The sequence below is a fragment of the Bufo bufo genome, chromosome 3 (assembly GCF_905171765.1).
Source record: "Bufo bufo chromosome 3, aBufBuf1.1, whole genome shotgun sequence".
Taxonomy (NCBI): domain Eukaryota; kingdom Metazoa; phylum Chordata; class Amphibia; order Anura; family Bufonidae; genus Bufo; species Bufo bufo.
Window position 1 is genome coordinate 99,386,931 of NC_053391.1, and position 19,330 is coordinate 99,406,260.

The window sequence follows — 19,330 nt, forward strand, 5'->3', positions numbered from 1 at the left end:
AACACGGAAAGCGGCAGTGTGCGTTCCGCATTTTGCGGACCGCACATTGCCGGCACTGATAGAATATGCCTGTTCTTGTCTGCAATTGCGGACAAGAATAGGACATGTTCTATTTTTTTTCGGAACAGAAGTGCGATCCGCAATTCCGTGTCCGGGCAGCACATTGTGCTGTCCCATAGGAATAAATGGGTCCGCAATTCCGTTCCACAAAATGCGGAATGGAATTGCGGATGTGTGAATGGAGCCTTACTAAGGAAAATGTGTCAGTTTTTTAAGCAAAAAAAAAAATTGGTGTGCATGCTTTCCATCACGTTTACTGTTTTACACTCTTTTTCTAAGCCTTTTATGCCTGGTCCGACAAGAGGACTGGCTTCATGAGAAAGGGGTACGGCGTAGTGAGTGGGAAAGGGGGCATAGCCTGAGTGAACCTCCATGCTCCAAAAATGCACCAAAAGATTGGCTCATTTTTGGAGTGAAACTATGCCAACTTATAGGTGGCGTAAATTTAGATTAGACAGTTTATTTGGTGCACAGACAAAATTGTTGGCGCATAAATTTTTAGTGCACAGACAAACCTCTGGCGCACAAACGGAATTCTAGCATAAATCAAGTGCAGGATTTAGGATACTCCAAATTTACAAAGGTCTATGTGCCAGAATAGTAACTTTGTCTAACATTAAGGCCTATTGCACACGACCGTATGGCTTTTTCCGTTTTTTGCGGTCCGTTTTTCACGGATCCGTTGTTCCGTTTTTTGTTTCCGTTGTGTTTCCGTTTCTGTTCCGTTTTTCCGTATGGCATATACAGTATACAGTAATTACATAGATAAAATTGGGCTGGGCATAACATTTTCAATAGATGGTTCAGGAAAAAACGGAACGGAAACGGAAGACATACAGATGCATTTCCGTATGTGTTCCGTTTTTTTTGCGGACCCATTGACTTGAATGGAGCCACGGACCGTGATTTGCGGGCAATAATAGGACATGTTCTATGTTAAAACGGAACGGAAAAACGGAAACGGAATGCATACGGAGTACATTCCGTTTTTTTTTGCGGAACCATTGAAATGAATGGTCCGTATACGGACCATATACGGAACGCAAAAAACGGCCAGTAAACGGGGGGAAAAAAACGGCCGTGTGCAGGAGGCCTAAGAGTGTGATTTGTATTCTTAGTGCAAAGTACGACACTAAGTAAATCTGCCCCATTGTTCCACGAAAAGCAGTAGCAGAAATTGTATTCTGAGAAGAGCCAACTTTACATCAGGTGTACTGGCCTCCTGGTCAGAAACTACAGATCAGTGGTGGCAACCCTATGGCACAGGTACCAAAGGTGGCACTCGGAGCAGTTATAGCTAAATGGGGTGAATACTAATGAGCGTTTCCATTATGGCAGCACTCATTAGGACCGGAAAGCGGTGAAGGCTCTGTACTCACCACTTCCTGGTCCTCGGCTGTCGGCTAAGTTTTTTTTAATTTTAGGTCATCTGGGGGCTGATGAGAGGCATGGGGCTCTTATCTCAGGTCTGATTGGGGGTCATTTACATTGAGGTCCGAGCTGAGGTCTGATTGGGGGTCTGATCTGAGGTCTTATTAACATTGGGGGATCTGACTGGGGCTGGCAGCTGAGGTCTGATCAACATTGGGGGTCTGTTTGCTGGTCTGACATGAGGTTTAATGAAAACAATTTTTTTCTTATTAACCTCCTCTAAAAACTAGGTGAGTCTTATGGGCCGGTGCGTCTTATAGGGCAAAAAATACGGTACATGGAAGATATACTATTGGACTGTAGTATTCAGGTTAAATTGCCATGTTGGCACTTTTTGATAGTGGTTTTGGGTTGCAGTTTGGGCACTCAGTCTCTAAAAGGTTCGCCATCACTGCTATAGATGTTACTCAGAGCGGAGGGGAGAGGCTGTGAAGCAGCTCAATGCAGAGAGCAGAATCTGGTATAATAAAACATGTCCTCACTGGTTAGAAAGCTCCACGACAAGTATGTTTCTCCTGCTCTCTCCAGCCCCAACCTAATGCTGTCAACCAATTAGCATTCTCAAAACTGCTGACAGACTCAGTTTAAGGCACTACATGTAAGCCAAAAGCAAACCTTAAAAATGATGGGGGTCATTTATAAACGCCGGTCTTAAAGGGGTTATCTGAGAGTATAAAAAGCCCCCCACACTGAATATAACTGGCTCCCCGCGTTGCTCCTGGTCTTCGCACCGGGAAGCAGCCAATGGCAGGCAGGGATGGGGAGGAGCCTCCCTAGCATTGCAGGTGACGCTAGGGAGGCTCGTCCTTGTCCCCCCCTGCCATTGGCTGCCCCCACCCCCCGACACTGGATGTTTTCCTCCGCGCATGGGGGGGAAGCTGCAGCAGCGGTTGAGGGACCAGGAGCGGCACAGGGAGCGGGGAGCCAGGTAAGTATATTCAGTGTGGGGGTCCCGGCATATGGGTGGGCTTTTTATACTCTCGGATAACCCCTTTAATAAGTCCCTGTGCAGGAGGTGGGTCTACTGAAGTTATGAAGAGACGCCGGCCTCTACAAAACTTCGGCGGACCCACCCCCGCCCTAAATGTAAGACCGCTTCCTTGCTGGCGTACATTTAGAACATTTTCTACGCCTAAAACAGGTGTAGAAAATGATGAATGAGATGGGCCTGCCAGCCTGTCCCCCACTCTGCCCACGCCACGCCCCTTCTGTTAGACCTGGCATGAGTGGGGAAAAGTTGTAGATTGCGGCGCAAATGGCCTTTGCTACCGCAATCTCTGACAGATATATGCCAGAAAACTGGCGTATTTCGGATAGTGAATGACCCCCTATAGTCACAGATCTTTTAAATGTGTTTATAAAAAAAATTTAAAAAACTGCAGGAAAATTTTTTGGGATAGAAGAATAATACAACAGATATTAAAGCAGTTATCCTATGATTAATAAAAAGAATGAAAATCAGACATCATATAGGACACGACAATCTCTTTATAACAAAGCTAGAACCAGCCCTGTACCTCACATGGATCCAGAGATCTCCCCATTCATTGTTGTGCTAGATTTATTTCAAGCTGGCAGCTCGGGGGGAGTGTCCTCTCAGAGGGGTGTGTCCGTCTGCTAAAGGATGGAACTGAGCATGTGCGTCCACCACAGTGAGGTGAACAGAGTAATAAAAAAAAAAAAGAGCCAACGACATGTGGCGCTGTACAGAAAGATTTCATTGTATAAAGGTCCATTCGCACAAAACATAAGCAGTCCGTGCTGCGAACCGCAAATTGTGGACCGCAATGCACGGGACACCGCCTGCGTAAATCCCATATTGCAGTGCGGACCCATGCACTTGAATGGGTCCACGATCCACAATGTACGGCAAAAGATAGGCATGCACTTCCGTGGTCTTCTGTTCCGTGACTCCACACTATATCTTGAGGATTGCGGACCTGTTTAAAGGGAGTCTGTCACCACATTTGAGCATATTAGACTGATCAAATAGCGTTAGATGTGCCACCCAGAACTTAAAAACGGTACCTTTGTTGTATCTAATGGAGTTTTCTTTCAGCCAAAAATGAACTTTTAAGATTCTGTAAATGCGCCCTCTCAAGTGCCCAAGGCGGCGTCTCAATCGTCCGAGCCCCAGGCAGCACCTCCTCAACGGCTCATAACCCCACCCTCCGTGTGCCTCTGCCCGCCCGTTTACTCCCCTCCTCTGTCCTTTTCCACTGCGCTACGAATTTGACCGCGCAGCCGCAGTGGAAAAGGAGAGAGGAGGAGAGTAAACGGGCGGGCAGAGGCACACGGAGGGTGGGGTTATGAGCCGTTGAGGAGGTGCTGCCTGGGGCTCGGACGATTGAGACGCCGCCCTGGGCACTTGAGAGGGCGCATTTACAGAATCTTAAAAGTTCATTTTTGGCTGAAAGAAAACTCCATTAGATACAACAAAAGGTACCGTTTTTAAGTTCTGGGTGGCACATATAACGCTATTTGATCAGTCTAATATGCTCAAATGTGGTGACAGACTCCCTTTAAGTCAATGGGTCCGCATCCTTGATATGGGAATCAGGCGGCTGGTGCCTGTATATTGTGGAAGCACCATTTGCGGTCTGTGATACGGGCACGGACAGCCTACAGTCATGTGAAATGACCCTAACTCAGTGGCTATAATACATTTTTAATTACATGCAATTACAAAAGTTTTCCGATTCAGATCCTGGTTTTAAACCTGTAGAATATTTAACCCCATTCTACCCCTTATATAACAAGAAAAAAAACTGAAGAAAGTAAAAATTGTTAGAACGGCTGAACTAATTGTTGAACAGGAGCTACATACCTGCGATAAGATTTTCAGCACTGACGGGTTAAAGGCTCTTTTCTTAACATGTTCTGATGTAACATCAGGAACCTGTGGTTGCGCTGGTGATAACCCTTGTAGGTCTGTTCGAATACGCACTTCTCCAAAACACAGTGCAAAGTAATGGCTAGAAGAACAGAATAAAAATGATCCTGTTGTCAGACAAACACCCTGCCAGAACTATACTGGTGGAAAATGGACTGAAATGCATGTTGGGACAGAAATACTCATCAGTTTCCGGGAACCGCACTAACATTTGAATGAGCTAATTTGGGGAATGTTATTAGACAGCCTGTGTGATATCACCCTTTATATAAAGTTACTCATCGTTCATATTGTAGAACATTTCCTTTAGGCCGAATGCACACGGCCGTGTTCCGCGGCCGAGAGCGGTCCGTGGTATCCCGGGCTGGATTCCTGTTCAGAGCAGGAGCGCACGGCGTCATTGGTTGCTATGACGCCGTGCGCTTCATGTCGCCGCTGCACTACAGTAATACACTATACGAGTGTATTACTGTAGTGCAGCGGCGGCATGAAGCGCACGGCGTCATAGCAACCAATGACGCCGTGCGCTCCTGCTCTGAACAGGAATCCAGCCCGGGATACCACGGACCGCTCTCGGCCGCGGAACACGGCCGTGTGCATTCGGCCTTAGTCTACTAATAACCGCAGGCATTTTTTTGGGTCACCTGCGGTTTTTGCTGCATTGTTTGTGGTCTTTTTTTGGGCAACAGTGTAATGTGAAAATCGCCAAGTGCTCCTCCATGCTGTGTTTTTTGAAAAGAGGACAGAAAGACAAAACTCCACTTAAGAAACAAAAACGCCAGTAGCAAAAATGCGCTCGCGAGTCCTGCCTTTCTTTTTTCCATAGACCTTTTGCTAACATCTGGGGCTGATGTTTTTACTGCAAAAAATACAGGTGCAAAGAAACACCACTAAAGACACAGAGTTAGGGCTCATGCACACGACCGTGTGCTGCCCGTGGTCCTATTGCGGCCTGCATACGGCGGGTCCGCAATACAGGGGCACCGGCCATGTGCATCCTGCATCACAGATCGCGGACCCATTCACTTCAATGGGTCCGCAATCCGGGAGATGCGGAACAGAGGCACGGAACGGAAGCACTACAGAGTGCTTTTGTGGGTTTTCTGTCCGTGCCTCCACACCGCAAAAAAGTAGTGCATGCACTACTTTTTTGCGGTGCGGACAGATCAGACTCATTCAAGTTGAATAGGTCTGGATCTGTCTACGGCCGCCGCACGGATGTTGCCGTGTATTGGGGACCGAAAATTGCGGTCCCCAATGCACGGAATGGCCAGCACACGTGTGCATGAGCCCTTAAGAAAAACACCAGCAAAAACCTACATGTGAATGCAGCTTAAATCAAAAGCTTCTAATGCAGTACTTACGGTAACTCATGGTTCAGCAGCTTGCTAGATAACCAGACGCTGTCAATTTCCTAAAATAATAATAATAATAATAATAATAAGTGTATATGTATATATATATATATATATAAAAAACATTTCTATATTTTTATTTTACTTTACTCTTTGCACAATCTGATTCTGGGACAACATCATGAAAAAACTAAGGGTTTTTATGAAACTAGCAAATTGAGAAAGACACCCCCCTTGTGTGTTTTTTTATTTATTTTTTACTTTCTAAGATAAGTATGTTTTGAAATATGTAATTATGTGAAAAAAAATACATAATAAAGTTTTTAAAAAAAGTAAGTAAAATGTGATTTGATATTGCTCTTGTAATCACTTCTGTTCTGCGCATGCACCGGTCACGGGCTCACTTTAGTCATTCGCTAACCCATTTATTCATCCGAGTTTGCAATAATCATTAGTCTGCCAATAAAAGGGCAAAAAAATGGCACACGCACCGGTTTTCAACTCTAACACACAAGCTCAAGACTTTGTGTGGGTCACAAATGATGTTGAAGTGTTATCCACAGCAATCAGACCAGGGAAAAGGCTGAGCCAAGATTCAACAGGACACTTAAAGGGGTAGTCCGCTTTTTACTATTGATGACCTATCCTCAGGATAGGTCATCAGTATCTTATCGGTGGGGGTCCAACACCCAGGACCCCTGCCGATCAGATGTTTGAGAAGGCACTGGCGCTCCTGTCAGTACCACGGTTTTCTCCGTGCTCACCAAACACAGCGCAGAACATAGTACTTGGTATCACCTGAATGGGGATGAGCTGCACCAAGGCCATGTAAGTAACCAATGAACATGTCAACACTGGCCTAGGGAAAGCTGTGAGAGGGCCACGGCGATACTGCAAGTAGCGGGTGTTGGACCCCCACCGACCAAATACTGATGACTTATCCTAAGGATAGGTCATCAGTATTAAAGTCTTGGGAAAACCCCTTTAAAGGGATTGCCTCCCTTCAGCAAATGGCATTTATCATGTAGGGAAAGTTAATGCAAGGCCCTTACTAATGTACAGTGATCCCTCAGAATATCATATTTTCAACATACAATAGTCTTTTCTGGGCCATCGAAAAATGAACCTACAATGTCTCAGACTCAGATCCAACCAATCCCCATGGCCATTTTACTGGTAAAACACCTGTATTGGTTGTCCAGTAGTTCCGCCGTGGTACTACATGCTCTGCACTGCCCCCTGTCTGTGCCAGGATGAGCTGCTCCTTTGGAAACCAGTTGAGCGGCGACTCCATTCTATTTTTCTGGTACATGTATGTACTATGCAAAACCCTGAAGAAGCTCCCGCCATTATCATGGAAAATCATTTAGAGCTTCCAGCATCTATTCCTGTCTGTTTTACCTAAGGACTTGCTTTATCTGTCTTGGTTACCTACTTATTTTTCTTTAAACTTTACTTCTTGTTCTGGGTTGGCAGTTTTAGTCTTTGGAACTAATTACCAGTTTTCCATAGAGTTATGGACTCAAATTCCAATGGTTTCAACATACAGTGGTGGTTCCGGAACCAACTAATATTGTAACTTGAGGGATAACTGTATTGTGATGGCCACAATGCTTCCTTTTTCACATTATACACTGTTCGTATTCATGGGTTACGACCACCCTGCAATCCAGCAGCGGTGGTCGTGCTTACACACTATATGAAAAAGCGTTGCGTTTTCATATAGTGTGCAAGGCACGACCACTACTGATGGATTTCAGGGTGGTCGTAACCCCAGAATACAAGTAGTGTATAATGTGATGGAAAAATGAATGAAGCCAGAAAAGGAGGCAATGTGGGCAATCACAATACATTAGTAAGTGCCTTGTAACTTTCTCTACAACCCCTTTAAGTTGAGCGGATGTGCTAAGTGGACCCTTGAGAAGTCATTTGCTTACAACATGAGAGTTTTTCAGAGTTAGTTTTAGAAATTATATGGTGCTGCAACGGACTAGTCTCTATATTTTTTAGAAAGCTCTTCATGTTAGACAATAAAATAAGTAAAAAAAAAAAAATAGTAGTATATATACAATGCACATGCATCCACAGCTACCTACTTACTATTTATGCTTGAATTCTATCACCCATTGTCAATATTCACTGTAACTATTGTTTCTATGTAGCATTATAAAAAGTAAAGCTCGTACTGCATGTTACACTCATTTTTTTTTTTTTTTAAAGAGAATCTGTCAGCAGTTTTGACTATGCTAAACTGCTGATAGCACTAGGTAAAGGCTGGGAATGGCAGTATAAGCATACCTGTTGAACAGTGGCAATATGCAGTATTAGGGTCCATTCACACGTCCATAAGTGTTTTGCAGATCCACAAATTGCGAATCCGCAAAACACGGATACCGGCAACGTGCATTCCGCAATTTGCGGACCGCACATCGCCGGCACTATAATAGAAAATGCCTAATCTTGTCCGCAATTGCGGACAAGAATAGGACACGTTCTATTTTTTGGCGGAAACAGAAGCACGGATGCAGAAGTGCGGATCTGGACAGCACATTCCGGCCCTATTAAAAATGAATGGGTCCGCACCCGTTCTGCAAAATTGCAGAACGGATGCGGACCCATTTTGCGGACGTGTGAATGGACCCTTATTCTGCCAGATTCTACTCTTACAGGAGGTGGGGCTTCTGTACTCAGCTGCTTTACAGCCCCTTCCCTCTGCGTGACAGATGTACTAGTTAGATGCCGCAGCTGCCACTCAGAGCTCCACCTCCACTGCGCTTAACTCCATAAGGACCGGGCTCATTTTCACCTTAAGGACCAGGCCATTTTTTGCAAATCTGACCAGGGTCACTTTATGTGTGAATAACTTTAAAACGCTTTGACTTATCCAGGCCATTATGAGATTGTTTTTTCGTCACATATTGTACTTCACGACACTGGTAAAATACCAAATTTACCATAATTTGGGAAAAATTTGCAAATTTCCAAGTTTCAATTTCTCTACTTCTAGAATACATCGTAATACCTACAAAAATAGTTACTACTTTACACATTCCCCATATGTCTACTTCATGTTTGGATCATTTTGGGAATGACATTTTATTTTTTGGGGATGTTACAAGGCTTAGAAGTTTAGAAGCAAATCTTGAAATTTTTCAGATATTTTCAAAAACCCACTTTTTAAGGACCAGTTCAGGTCTGAAGTCACTTTGTGAGGCTTACATAATAGAAACCACCCAAAAATGACCCCATTCTAGAAACTACACCCCTCAAGGTATTCAAAACTGATTTTACAAACTTTGTTAACCCTTTAGGTGTTCCACAAGAATTCATAGAAAATAGAGATACAATTTAAAAATTTCACTTTTTTGGCAGATTTTCCATTTTAATAATTTTTTTCCAGTTACAAAGCAAGGGTTAAGAGCCAAACAAAACTCAATATTTATGGCCCTGATTCTGTAGTTTACAGAAACACCCCATATGTGGTCGTAAACCACTGTACGGGCACACGGCAGGGCGCAGAAGGAAAGGAATGCCATACGGTTTTTGGAAGGCAGATTTTGCTGGACTGTTTTTTTTTTTGACACCATGTCCCATTTGAAGCCCCCCTGATGCACCCCTAGAGTAGAAACTCCAAAAAAGTGACCCCATTTTAGAACCTACGGGATAGGGTGGCAGTTTTGTTGGTACTAGTTTAGGATACATATGATTTTTGGTTGCTCTATATTACACTTTTTGTGAGGCAAGGTAACAAGAAATAGATGTTTTGGCACCGTTTTTATTTTTTGTTATTTACAACATTTATCTGACAGGTTAGTTCATGTGGTATTTTTATAGGCTAGGCCAGGTTGTCACGGACACGGCAGTACCTTATATGAATACTTTTTTTTTTTATGTAAGTTTTACACAATGATTTCATTTTTGAAACAAAAAAATAATCATGTTTTAGTGTTTGCATATTCTGAGAGCCATAGTTTTTTCAGTTTTTGGGCGATTATCTTAGGTAGGGTCTAATTTTTTGCAGGATGAGATGACTGTTTGATTGGCACTATTTTGGGGTGCATATGACTTTTTGATCGCTTGCTATTACACTTTTTGTGATGTAAGGTGACAAAAAAATTGTTTATTTAGCACAGTTTTAATTTTTTACGGTATTCACCTGAGGGGTTAGGTCATGTGATATTTTTATAGAGCCGGTCGATAACTAATATGTCAACTTTTTTTCCCCCCCTATTTTTTACCAATTTTTTTTTACTTTATTTGGGGAAAATTACGTTTTTGTTTATTTTTACTTGAAACGTTTAATTTTTTGGGGGGAAAACTTTATTTTTTCAACTTTTTTTTCACTTTATTTTTTGTCCCACTTTGGGACTTCAACTTTTGGGGGTCTAATCCCCTTTACAATGCATTTCAATACTTCTGTATTGGAATGCATTGGCTGTATGAGTAATACAGTGTGTATTACTCATACAGCTTCCGGCCTGTGAGATCCAGGGGGCTGGATCTCCCAGGCTCGTCACCGGAAAAGGCATAGATAGGAAACAAGAACATTAACACCACAGGAACAGCAAGCGCAGAAAGTAAGGAAACATCAAGCCAAGTCCAAGAGCGAATTTCCTTGTTCTGTATTGTGCAAGTATGATGGAAAATGTCCTTCGGGTGTATAATCCCTCCCAATATGACCAAATACATAACATGTTCTCACCAAAGTTTGCTGCTGATGCTTCCCAAACTTCAGACTGATGTTCTGGAACCATAAGAATCCAAGGCTTCCAATCTTCAACTCTGCTCCAAGTTTCCTCTGACACCAGCTACTGGCCAGGCGATAAAGCAGCCATCTATAAATGGAAGACGAGTATTTAGTGCTTGTTGTTCACGCAACATCATGAGTAATACCATGTAAGGCCTCGTTCTCATTTCCGTTTTTCACTGACAAGTGCTGTCTGCATTTTCCATCCAGCGCACGTACCTATTGATTTTAACGTGTTTGTTCTTCACAGATGAAACAATGACTGATTTTTTGACAGACGTCAGATGGACACGGCAATGTGAACAAGGCCTTGGTGTTTGATCAGAGACTTCAATTAGGCATTGTGAGCTCAAACCAGGTCAAGAATATGTCCTGTTCTTGACCATGTTGTGGATGAGAATAGGCAGTTCTAGTGAAGGAAGTAACAAAATCATGGCATGTACACAGCCAGTATCCATCTTTCACATGGTCACGTGAATGAGGCCTCTGGCTCACAATTACTGATCAAACACTGACTGTGAAAGTGGCCGAAGGCCCAGTTCACACTTCATTTATTTGGTCCGTTATTTACGTTCGTGATTGTAAGCCAAAACCAGTAGGGAAGCCTACACAGATATAAAGGTATAATGGAAAGATTTCCTTCTCTTCTGTGTATTTGACCCATACCTGGTTTGGGCTCACACTAACTGATGAAAATAACTGACCAAATAACTGAAGTGTGAACTCATGGGCCTAAAAATTGTAGATCCTGGACATCGCCATGTCCTGCCCTTGGTTACAACTGTCTATTCTTGTCCCCAAAATGTACAAGAATAGGGCATGTTCTATTTTTTTGCAGGTGCTGCGAAACGAACCGCACACAGTGCGCTGTCCACATCTTTTGCGGCCCCATCGAAATGTATAGGTCCGCATCCAATAAGTAACAAATGCGGATCGGATGCGGACCAAAAGCACGGTGGTGTGCATGAAGCTTTATGAACCAGGACTGTTATATTATGGGCAATGCAGTTATACCCCGGGGGATGGCAGATCCTCTTTAAAACTGGCCATGTAAAATAGTAAAATGATTTATATCACAGGAAACATTACATTGTATAAGGGAAAAACAGGATAGTCAGTTTCAATCATCTAGCAGTTATATGGTGCACACATTCATCTCCTGTGAAAATGAGCAACTAATGAGGTAACAAGTATATGCCAAGTGTGCAGGGTGCCAGGCGGATACACAAGGTGTTACAATGGAGGAGGACGTGTGAAGACAGCTCAAATACCCAGCGCAATCTACACGTCAGGTACATCTGTAACCACTTGTTTCCCAGTGCACTTATAGGCACAGAGGAGCAATGTCCAGAGCAGACAAAACCCAGCAAACCTCACCACCACTGCTACAGCGAGAGGGGCAGCAGCAGCACTGCTACTCCAGGCTCAGAAAACGTTCACCAGTCTGTGCTGGCAGAGACATCAGGGCTGGAGAAAATCCAATCACCATGGCCGGGAAATACACCCGGGCAACTGGATTTTGTGTCTTTCTTGTCATTGACTGCATCAAAGCCTTACTGACTACTGGGAGGGGGAAACTGGGAGCCCTGCTGTGTCTACCAGGAAAATAAAAGGGGGGGGGGGGGGGGGGGTTCCTGTTGTGACTACTGGCAAAGTAGGTGGCTGCTGGGAAAGTGGAGGAGACAGCTGTGACTGCTGGGAAAGTGGAGGAGACAGCTGTGACTGCTGGGAAAGTGGAGGAGACAGCTGTGACTGCTGGGAAAGTGGAGGAGACAGCTGTGACTGCTGGGAAAGTGGAGGAGACAGCTGTGACTGCTGGGAAAGTGGAGGAGACAGCTGTGACTGCTGGGAAAGTGAAGGAGACAGCTGTGACTGCTGGGAAAGTGAAGGAGACAGCTGTGACTGCTGGGAAAGTGGAGGAGACAGCTGTGACTGCTGGGAAAGTGGAGGAGACAGCTGTGACTGCTGGGAAAGTGGAGGAGACAGCTGTGACTGCTGGGAAAGTGTGCGGTCCTCATTTTTGCCGCCCCGCTGAAAAGGTGCAGATCAGATGCAGAACTAAAATACAGTTGTGTGCACGGGATTGTCTCACCTCAGCAAATGGCATTTATCATGTAGACAGAGTTAATACAAGCCACTTACTAATGAATTATTAGCCATATTGCTTCCTTTGCTGGCTAGATTTATTTTTTCATCACATTATACACTGCTCGTTTCCATGGTTACGACCACCCTGCAATCCAGCAGTGGTGGTCGTGCTTGCACACTATAGGGAAAAACGTTGGACTATGCACAATCCCATGGAAAAATGAATGAAGCCAGCACAGGAGACAATATGGACAATCACAATACATTAGTAAGTGCCTACCAAAACAGAAAACGAACATCCAGCTCAATTTCGCAAAGATTCAACGGTACTTTATTAGCGTGGTTAAAAATTAAACATCCAGTCCAACCAGTCTTAGTTTATGCGTTTCGGGCTATCAGGTATATAAGCCCTTACTCATGACATGAGTAAGGGCTTATATACCTGATAGCCCGAAACGCGTAGACTTGGACTGGATATTTAGTTTTTAATCACGCTAATAAAGTACCGTTGAACCTTTGAGAAATTGAGCTGGATGTTCGTTTTCTGTTTTGGACTTCAAGTTTCCCGCATCCAAGTGCGGTTTATCTTCCGTGCTCATAGCAGAGAAGGAGCAGGTGAGAGCCGTGTTACTAAGCTATTAGTAAGTGCCTTGTATTAACTTTCTCTACATGATAAATGCTATTTGCTGCAGTGAGACAGCCCCTTTAAGGCGGGAATACACAGTCAACAGCTGTTGGCCAAATGACCGTTCAGCCAATCGCTCTCCTTCCAGACTCTCCCAAACAGCGACAAGTTCAGTTTGGCTCAGTGTGTATTCACGGGTTTTCAATGGGGAAAGGCGCTGCCAGAGGCTTATCTCCTCGGAGAACAAAAGTATCCAGCGCAAATATTAATTTCACCCAATCCTTCTATCCCCCGACATCATCTGTCGAGAGATCCCCATATACATTACAGGGTCGGCCGAACCTGCTGTTCTTGGCCAGTTTGGCCGACAATAGACTAGTGTGTATTGGGGCCTTCAGAAGTACAGAGAAAACAGTCAGCGCCTAATGGTAAGGAGTTTTATGCGATCTATAGAAACATCCTAAATTCTATAAAGTGATCTTCCTTGAGTAAACAGCACAAACATACCGGAGGAAAGCCCTGTGTCAATAAGCTGCACACAGCCCAGCATTGTGTGAGGTCCAGGGTGGCTCCAGAGTACACAGAATGACACCTCACATCTATATCCCCAAAATACCAGTAGTCTTTCTACAATGCAAGAAACACAGACACAGAAAAGAGGGCGAGGGCCTCCCAAACATACACTTATTGGCGCACCCAGAGAAAAATGTCTGATAGCTGCAAACCTCTCCACGCAGTTATGTCCCAGGTAGATATGTCAATGATCCCAGGTGTGGTCTGATTAGTTGCTGGGTCTTTCCACAAGAGGGCGCAAAAGTGCTGTCCTATAAAAAGCCTCTCGGGGGCTACTTTTGGGTAGTGTAACTCTTGGTGCGAGACCGTTGACTGCTAGACTTGCCTCTACAATGCACTTAAATACATTGTTCCAGTTGACAGACTTAGAGAGGGGGTGCATCATTGGACAGAGAAGCAGGATGGTGGTTTTGACAAACTACCCGCCATCTAGACCTCTGACCTGCTGTTAGGAGCAGTGGTTATGTGAGGGCATACAAATATACGACGAAGAGGCTCCAGATGGCCCAGACAAACCCCCAGCAGAGAGGATTGTATGATTCCCCCCCAAAAGCACAGTTTCTTTGTCCACCATCCAGACACAGGTGGCACCTTCATGACACACCCCTATCTCTGCCCGGACCATTTACAGGCACTTAGCATAAAGAAATTTGGTGTAATGGTGCCCATTATGTGTCCTGCCATTAACGACCAGCCACTGACGCCACTGTTTACAGTGGTGTCGTGAACGAGAAACTTGGACTGCTATGGACTGGAACCATATCATCTTTAGTTCCAGGTTCTGTTAGGATCCAACAGCGGTCAGATTTAAGTATGGAGGCCTCGTGGTGGGCGCCTTAATCCTGCCTGTGGCACACTGCCCCCCCACTGCTGGTGTGATGACCAGGCATACGACAGTCGGTCACTTCTAGTAGTGATAAGAGGGACACTAACAGCTCAATCATATGTTCAGGACATCCTGCCACCACATGTGTTCCTCTCATAGCAGGGCTTCCAACTGGCATTAATGCTCACCCACACACAGCAAGGCTTCACTAGCAACGTCCCTCACATTTCCTTTCCCGGTCACTAGATTTATCACCAATTGATCATTTATGGGACCAGCTGGGACACCAGCTTCAGCAACCTACGAGTGTGCAGGATCTACAGGTGCATCTGTGGGTAAATGTCCTGCATGATACCATATAGAACCTTTATGCCTGAGTGTCCAACCGTATCTCACCTTGTATCCAGCCTAGAGGCCGTATCTCACCTTGTATCCAGCCTAGAGGCCGTATCTCACCTTGTATCCAGCCTAGAGGCCGTATCTCACCTTGTATCCAGCCTAGAGGCCGTATCTCACCTTGTATCCAGCCTAGAGGCCGTATCTCACCTTGTATCCAGCCTAGAGGCCGTATCTCACCTTGTATCCAGCCTAGAGGCCGTATCTCACCTTGTATCCAGCCTAGAGGCCGTATCTCACCTTGTATCCAGCCTAGAGTCCGTATCTCACCTTGTATCCAGCCTAGAGGCCGTATCTCACCTTGTATCCAGCCTAGAGGCCGTATCTCACCTTGTATCCAGCCTAGAGGCCGTATCTCACCTTGTATCCAGCCTAGAGGCCGTATCTCACCTTGTATCCAGCCTAGAGGCCGTATCTCACCTTGTATCCAGCCTAGAGGCCGTATCTCACCTTGTTTCCAGCCTAGAGGCCGTATCTCACCTTGTATCCAGCCTAGAGGCCGTATCTCACCTTGTATCCAGCCTAGAGGCCGTATCTCACCTTGTATCCAGCCTAGAGGCCGTATCTCACCTTGTATCCAGCCTAGAGGCCGTATCTCACCTTGTATCCAGCCTAGAGGCCGTATCTCACCTTGTATCCAGCCTAGAGGCCGTATCTCACCTTGTATCCAGCCTAGAGGCCGTATCTCACCTTGTATCCAGCCTAGAGGCCGTATCTCACCTTGTATCCAGCCTAGAGGTCGTATCTCACCTTGTATCCAGCCTAGAGGCCGTATCTCACCTTGTATCTACCCTAGAGGCCGTATCTCACCTTGTATTCAGACTGGAGGGGGCAGAACAGGCACTAGATCCTCCTTTCAATTGTACAGTTTCCCCAATAACCTTCTCCTTTCCTCTAGTATTGTGATCACTTACATAGATCACCATTACATTCACACAGAAAACCTCATTAGATTCCAACTTATTGGTTATTTTTTGGCAGTGAGTAAATCGGAATTCTGAATCTTCTGAGCTTCATACAGGACTGCATCCACTCCATGGCACCTACCAGCTACAATGCCAGGGCTGATTAATTAACATAAAAGGTGCACTTTATAGCTGAACCCCAAGAGTTGGGGAGCACTGGAGACATCTGTTTAAGGTTTTTTCCACTACAATAAAAGATGGAATATTTTATATCAGATAGGTAACGGGGGCAGGGCAGGGTGACTGGTATGTAAGAGAAAGGTGACATGTACGAGAGGTGACAAGTGCGGGGGGGGGTGATATGACATGTATAGAGTTGAGGTAACTTATGGGGGTATGATTGGGGTAGGTAGAGGGCAGATGACAGATATAAGGGGAGGGGTAAGTGATAGGTATGGGTGAGGACAAGTAATAGGTATTAGGGGGGATAGGTATATGGAGGATAGGTGATAGGTATAAGGGGGGTAAGTGATAGGCATACGGAGAGTATAGGTGACAGGTATGGGGAGGACAAGTAATAGGTATGAGGAGATGATAGGTATAAGGGGGGTAGGTGATAGGTATGAGGGAGGTTAGGTATGTGGTGGACAGGTGATAGGTATGGGGGGGGGGGGTGATAGGTTTGTAGACTATTTATAATAGGTATGAGGAGTGGGAGAGGTGATAGGTATGGGGTGATAAGTCTCGGGGGTAGGATGAATGTAGGATATTGATAGGTAGGGGGGAAATATGTATATAGGGTACTGATGATAGGTATGAGAGGGGATAAGTATCCAGGGTATTCATAGGTATGAGGGGTCACAGGTATGTGGGGTACTGATGATACATATGGGAGCACAGGTATGGGGGTACTGATATGTATGGGGGGTACTGATCACAGGTATGGGGACACAGCTATGGGGGGTACTGATGATACATATGGGGGTACTGATGACAGGTATGGGGACACAGGTATGTGGGGTACTGGTAGGTATGGGGGGCAGGTATAGGGGGTACTGATCACAAGCATGGGGACACAGGTATGGGGGGTACTGATCACAGGTATGGGGACACAGGTATGGGGGGTACTGATCACAGGTATGGGGACACAGGTATGGGGGGGTACTGATCACAGGTATGGGGACACAGGTATGTGGGGTACTGGTAGGTATGGGGGGTACTGATGACAGGTATGCGGGGGGCACAGGTATGGGGGCAGGGTACACACCGGGCATGTCAGTACCACCCAGGAGGCTGCAGGCAGTAGTCGGCAGTGTGCAGTCTGACACCTCAGCGCCACGTCTGACAGCTCCGCCCGGCAGCCCCAGTCTGCCCCCGGGGTACCCACCGTCCTAGCAGCAGGGCGCAGACCACCAGCAGCAGGAACGCCAGGAGCACCGCGGAGAAGATGGGCATGGTGCCTACCCGGGAACCCGGGCCACCTACACCGGCCGACCGGCGCCTGACGCTGTCACACCGATCCGGGAGAGCATGGAGATCCCTCCTCCTCCGGGGGGTGGGGGGAGAGGCCGCTACTGTCCCGGGAACAGGAAGTGAGAGGGGGCAGAGCGCAGCGCCATCATGTGAGGCGGAGAGGCCTGAGGCGCCTGCGCCGACACACGAGAGGCAGCACACGCCACAGCGGCAGCTTTTCTCCATGTAAACAACAAATTAGGCTTTTATGTTTATTTTTTTATTACATCGGCCGATTGTCGTTCTTACCAGATCGTGACAAATCGGCCCTGTCCCTTAAACAGCCATGAACAGCTAGTGTCAGATTGGGGTTCATGGGACGCACCAGAGAAAATAATTGTCAAGACCCAACCCGTTTACCATCAATGAAGTTTAACAGCCAAATGGGGGTTTTTCTCCTTGATTTTTGGGGCACATTATGGTATTAGAGCCTGGGCCACCGGGGATCCTCTGGGGCCAGTCTGACCCTGTAACAGCCATTGTCGGCAGCACATCGCTCCGTGTAAACAGGGATGATGCCAGTTATGGTTGCTCTGTGTAGCTGGGGGGATCGATATGCTGTCAGCGCTCATCTTGGGCAAAAATTTTAGATTTGCCCTCATAAATAATACCCTATGGCCAGTGATTGACTGCGGCGGTCTCAGGTGTAGATGCCATCGCTGCAGTCAATAAAGGCTGGTGAGGACGGGGATTTATGAGGTGAGGAATCGTTAATTTCTAACGATAATTTGTTTTCCCTGAGTCCTAACAGCAGCACAGATGGGGTTAACCCCCCCCCCCCCCCGGTGGACTGGTAGGACCGGCGGAATTTTAATGAGCCCAAGTAATAAACTTAATGAAACACTTAAACCTCCCCTATAAAGGAGGGAATCACCTCCAGCCCATTGTGTTATAGCAAGAAAAAAACTAGCCTTACTAGGGTGGGCAATCTGTGTGCTGCTGTTAGGACTAAGGGAAAACAAATTATCGTTAGAAATTAACGATTCCTCAGGAGGCAGATTTGCAAATCATGTAGAGCGGAAGAAGACTCCTCTCGGCAAAATAAGTAGCTACAGCCCTCGTAAAACAGGCTTTTACAAACCCCGGAGGATCTAGAGATTGGGAAACAAAGGATTCCCTAATAGCCTCAATCCATCGACTGATGGATGGTTTAGATGCCTTAACAGCCTTTAAATTTACCGGCAAACAGGATTAGAAGATTTTCATCTTTCCTGAACTCCTTTGATCTATCCACATAGAGATATCCAAATGATGTATAGCAGGTTCCTCGGATGAGGTAGAAGGTCTAGAAAGAACCGGGAGGGATATTGCCTGGTTGATAGTCTGGACTGAAGGAACCTTAGGCCTAAAGTACGGGAGAAATCTTAAAAGGACCAAAAAAATAGTATAGTGCTCGTGTGCTGAGAGAGCTGGAAGCTCAGAGACCCTCTTGGCCGAAGTCACTGCAAGAAACACAAGTTTCCATGTGACAAACTTGAAATCTACCTCCTCCAAAGTCTCGATGGGGGGGGAGAAGCTAACCCCTTAAGAACTACTGATAAATCCCACTGAGGAATGGGCTTCAGTATTGTAGGTTTTAATCTTTCAGCTCTTTTAAGGAACCGTTTGATGAGCGGGTCCTGAGAAAAAGACTTGTTGAGGCAAGCTGAAATGGCTGAAACTTGAACCCTCAAGGTATATGGAGCAAGGCCTTTGTCAAGGCCATCTTGCAGAAACTGAAGAATGATGGGGAGGGGCAGATCTGCAAACGCCACATCCTTTGAGGAACACCAAGAAGAGAATATCCTCATAATCGGTGAGTAGGCTCTCTTAGTAGAGTCTGCTCTTGAATGAGACAGCGTTCTCAGGACCAACTCTGAAAGCCCTTCTATTCTGGGAAGGGACTGATCAACCTCCAGGCTGTCAGGTTGAACCTGTGC

At 45.7% G+C, this 19,330-nt stretch overlaps 1 protein-coding gene across 3 annotated transcripts in view; it reads right to left on the bottom strand.

The window, feature by feature from the left end:
• KIAA0100 (KIAA0100 ortholog) overlaps positions 1–17,514 on the bottom strand; it is a 92,453-nt gene extending 74,939 nt beyond the window's left edge. For 2 of the 3 annotated variants that reach the window (XM_040423398.1, XM_040423397.1), the window contains exons 1-4: positions 17,287–17,514; positions 10,442–10,574; positions 5,749–5,798; positions 4,319–4,466 (exon numbers count right to left, since the gene is read on the bottom strand). In XM_040423398.1, the coding sequence (XP_040279332.1) occupies positions 4,319–4,466; positions 5,749–5,798; positions 10,442–10,574; positions 17,287–17,354 (399 nt within the window). In that variant the 5' untranslated portion in view covers positions 17,355–17,514. The remainder of the gene's footprint in view (positions 1–4,318; positions 4,467–5,748; positions 5,799–10,441; positions 10,575–17,286) is intronic. The other variant, XM_040423396.1, reaches the window with a different exon arrangement.
• Between the last annotated feature and the right edge of the window lie 1,816 nt (positions 17,515–19,330).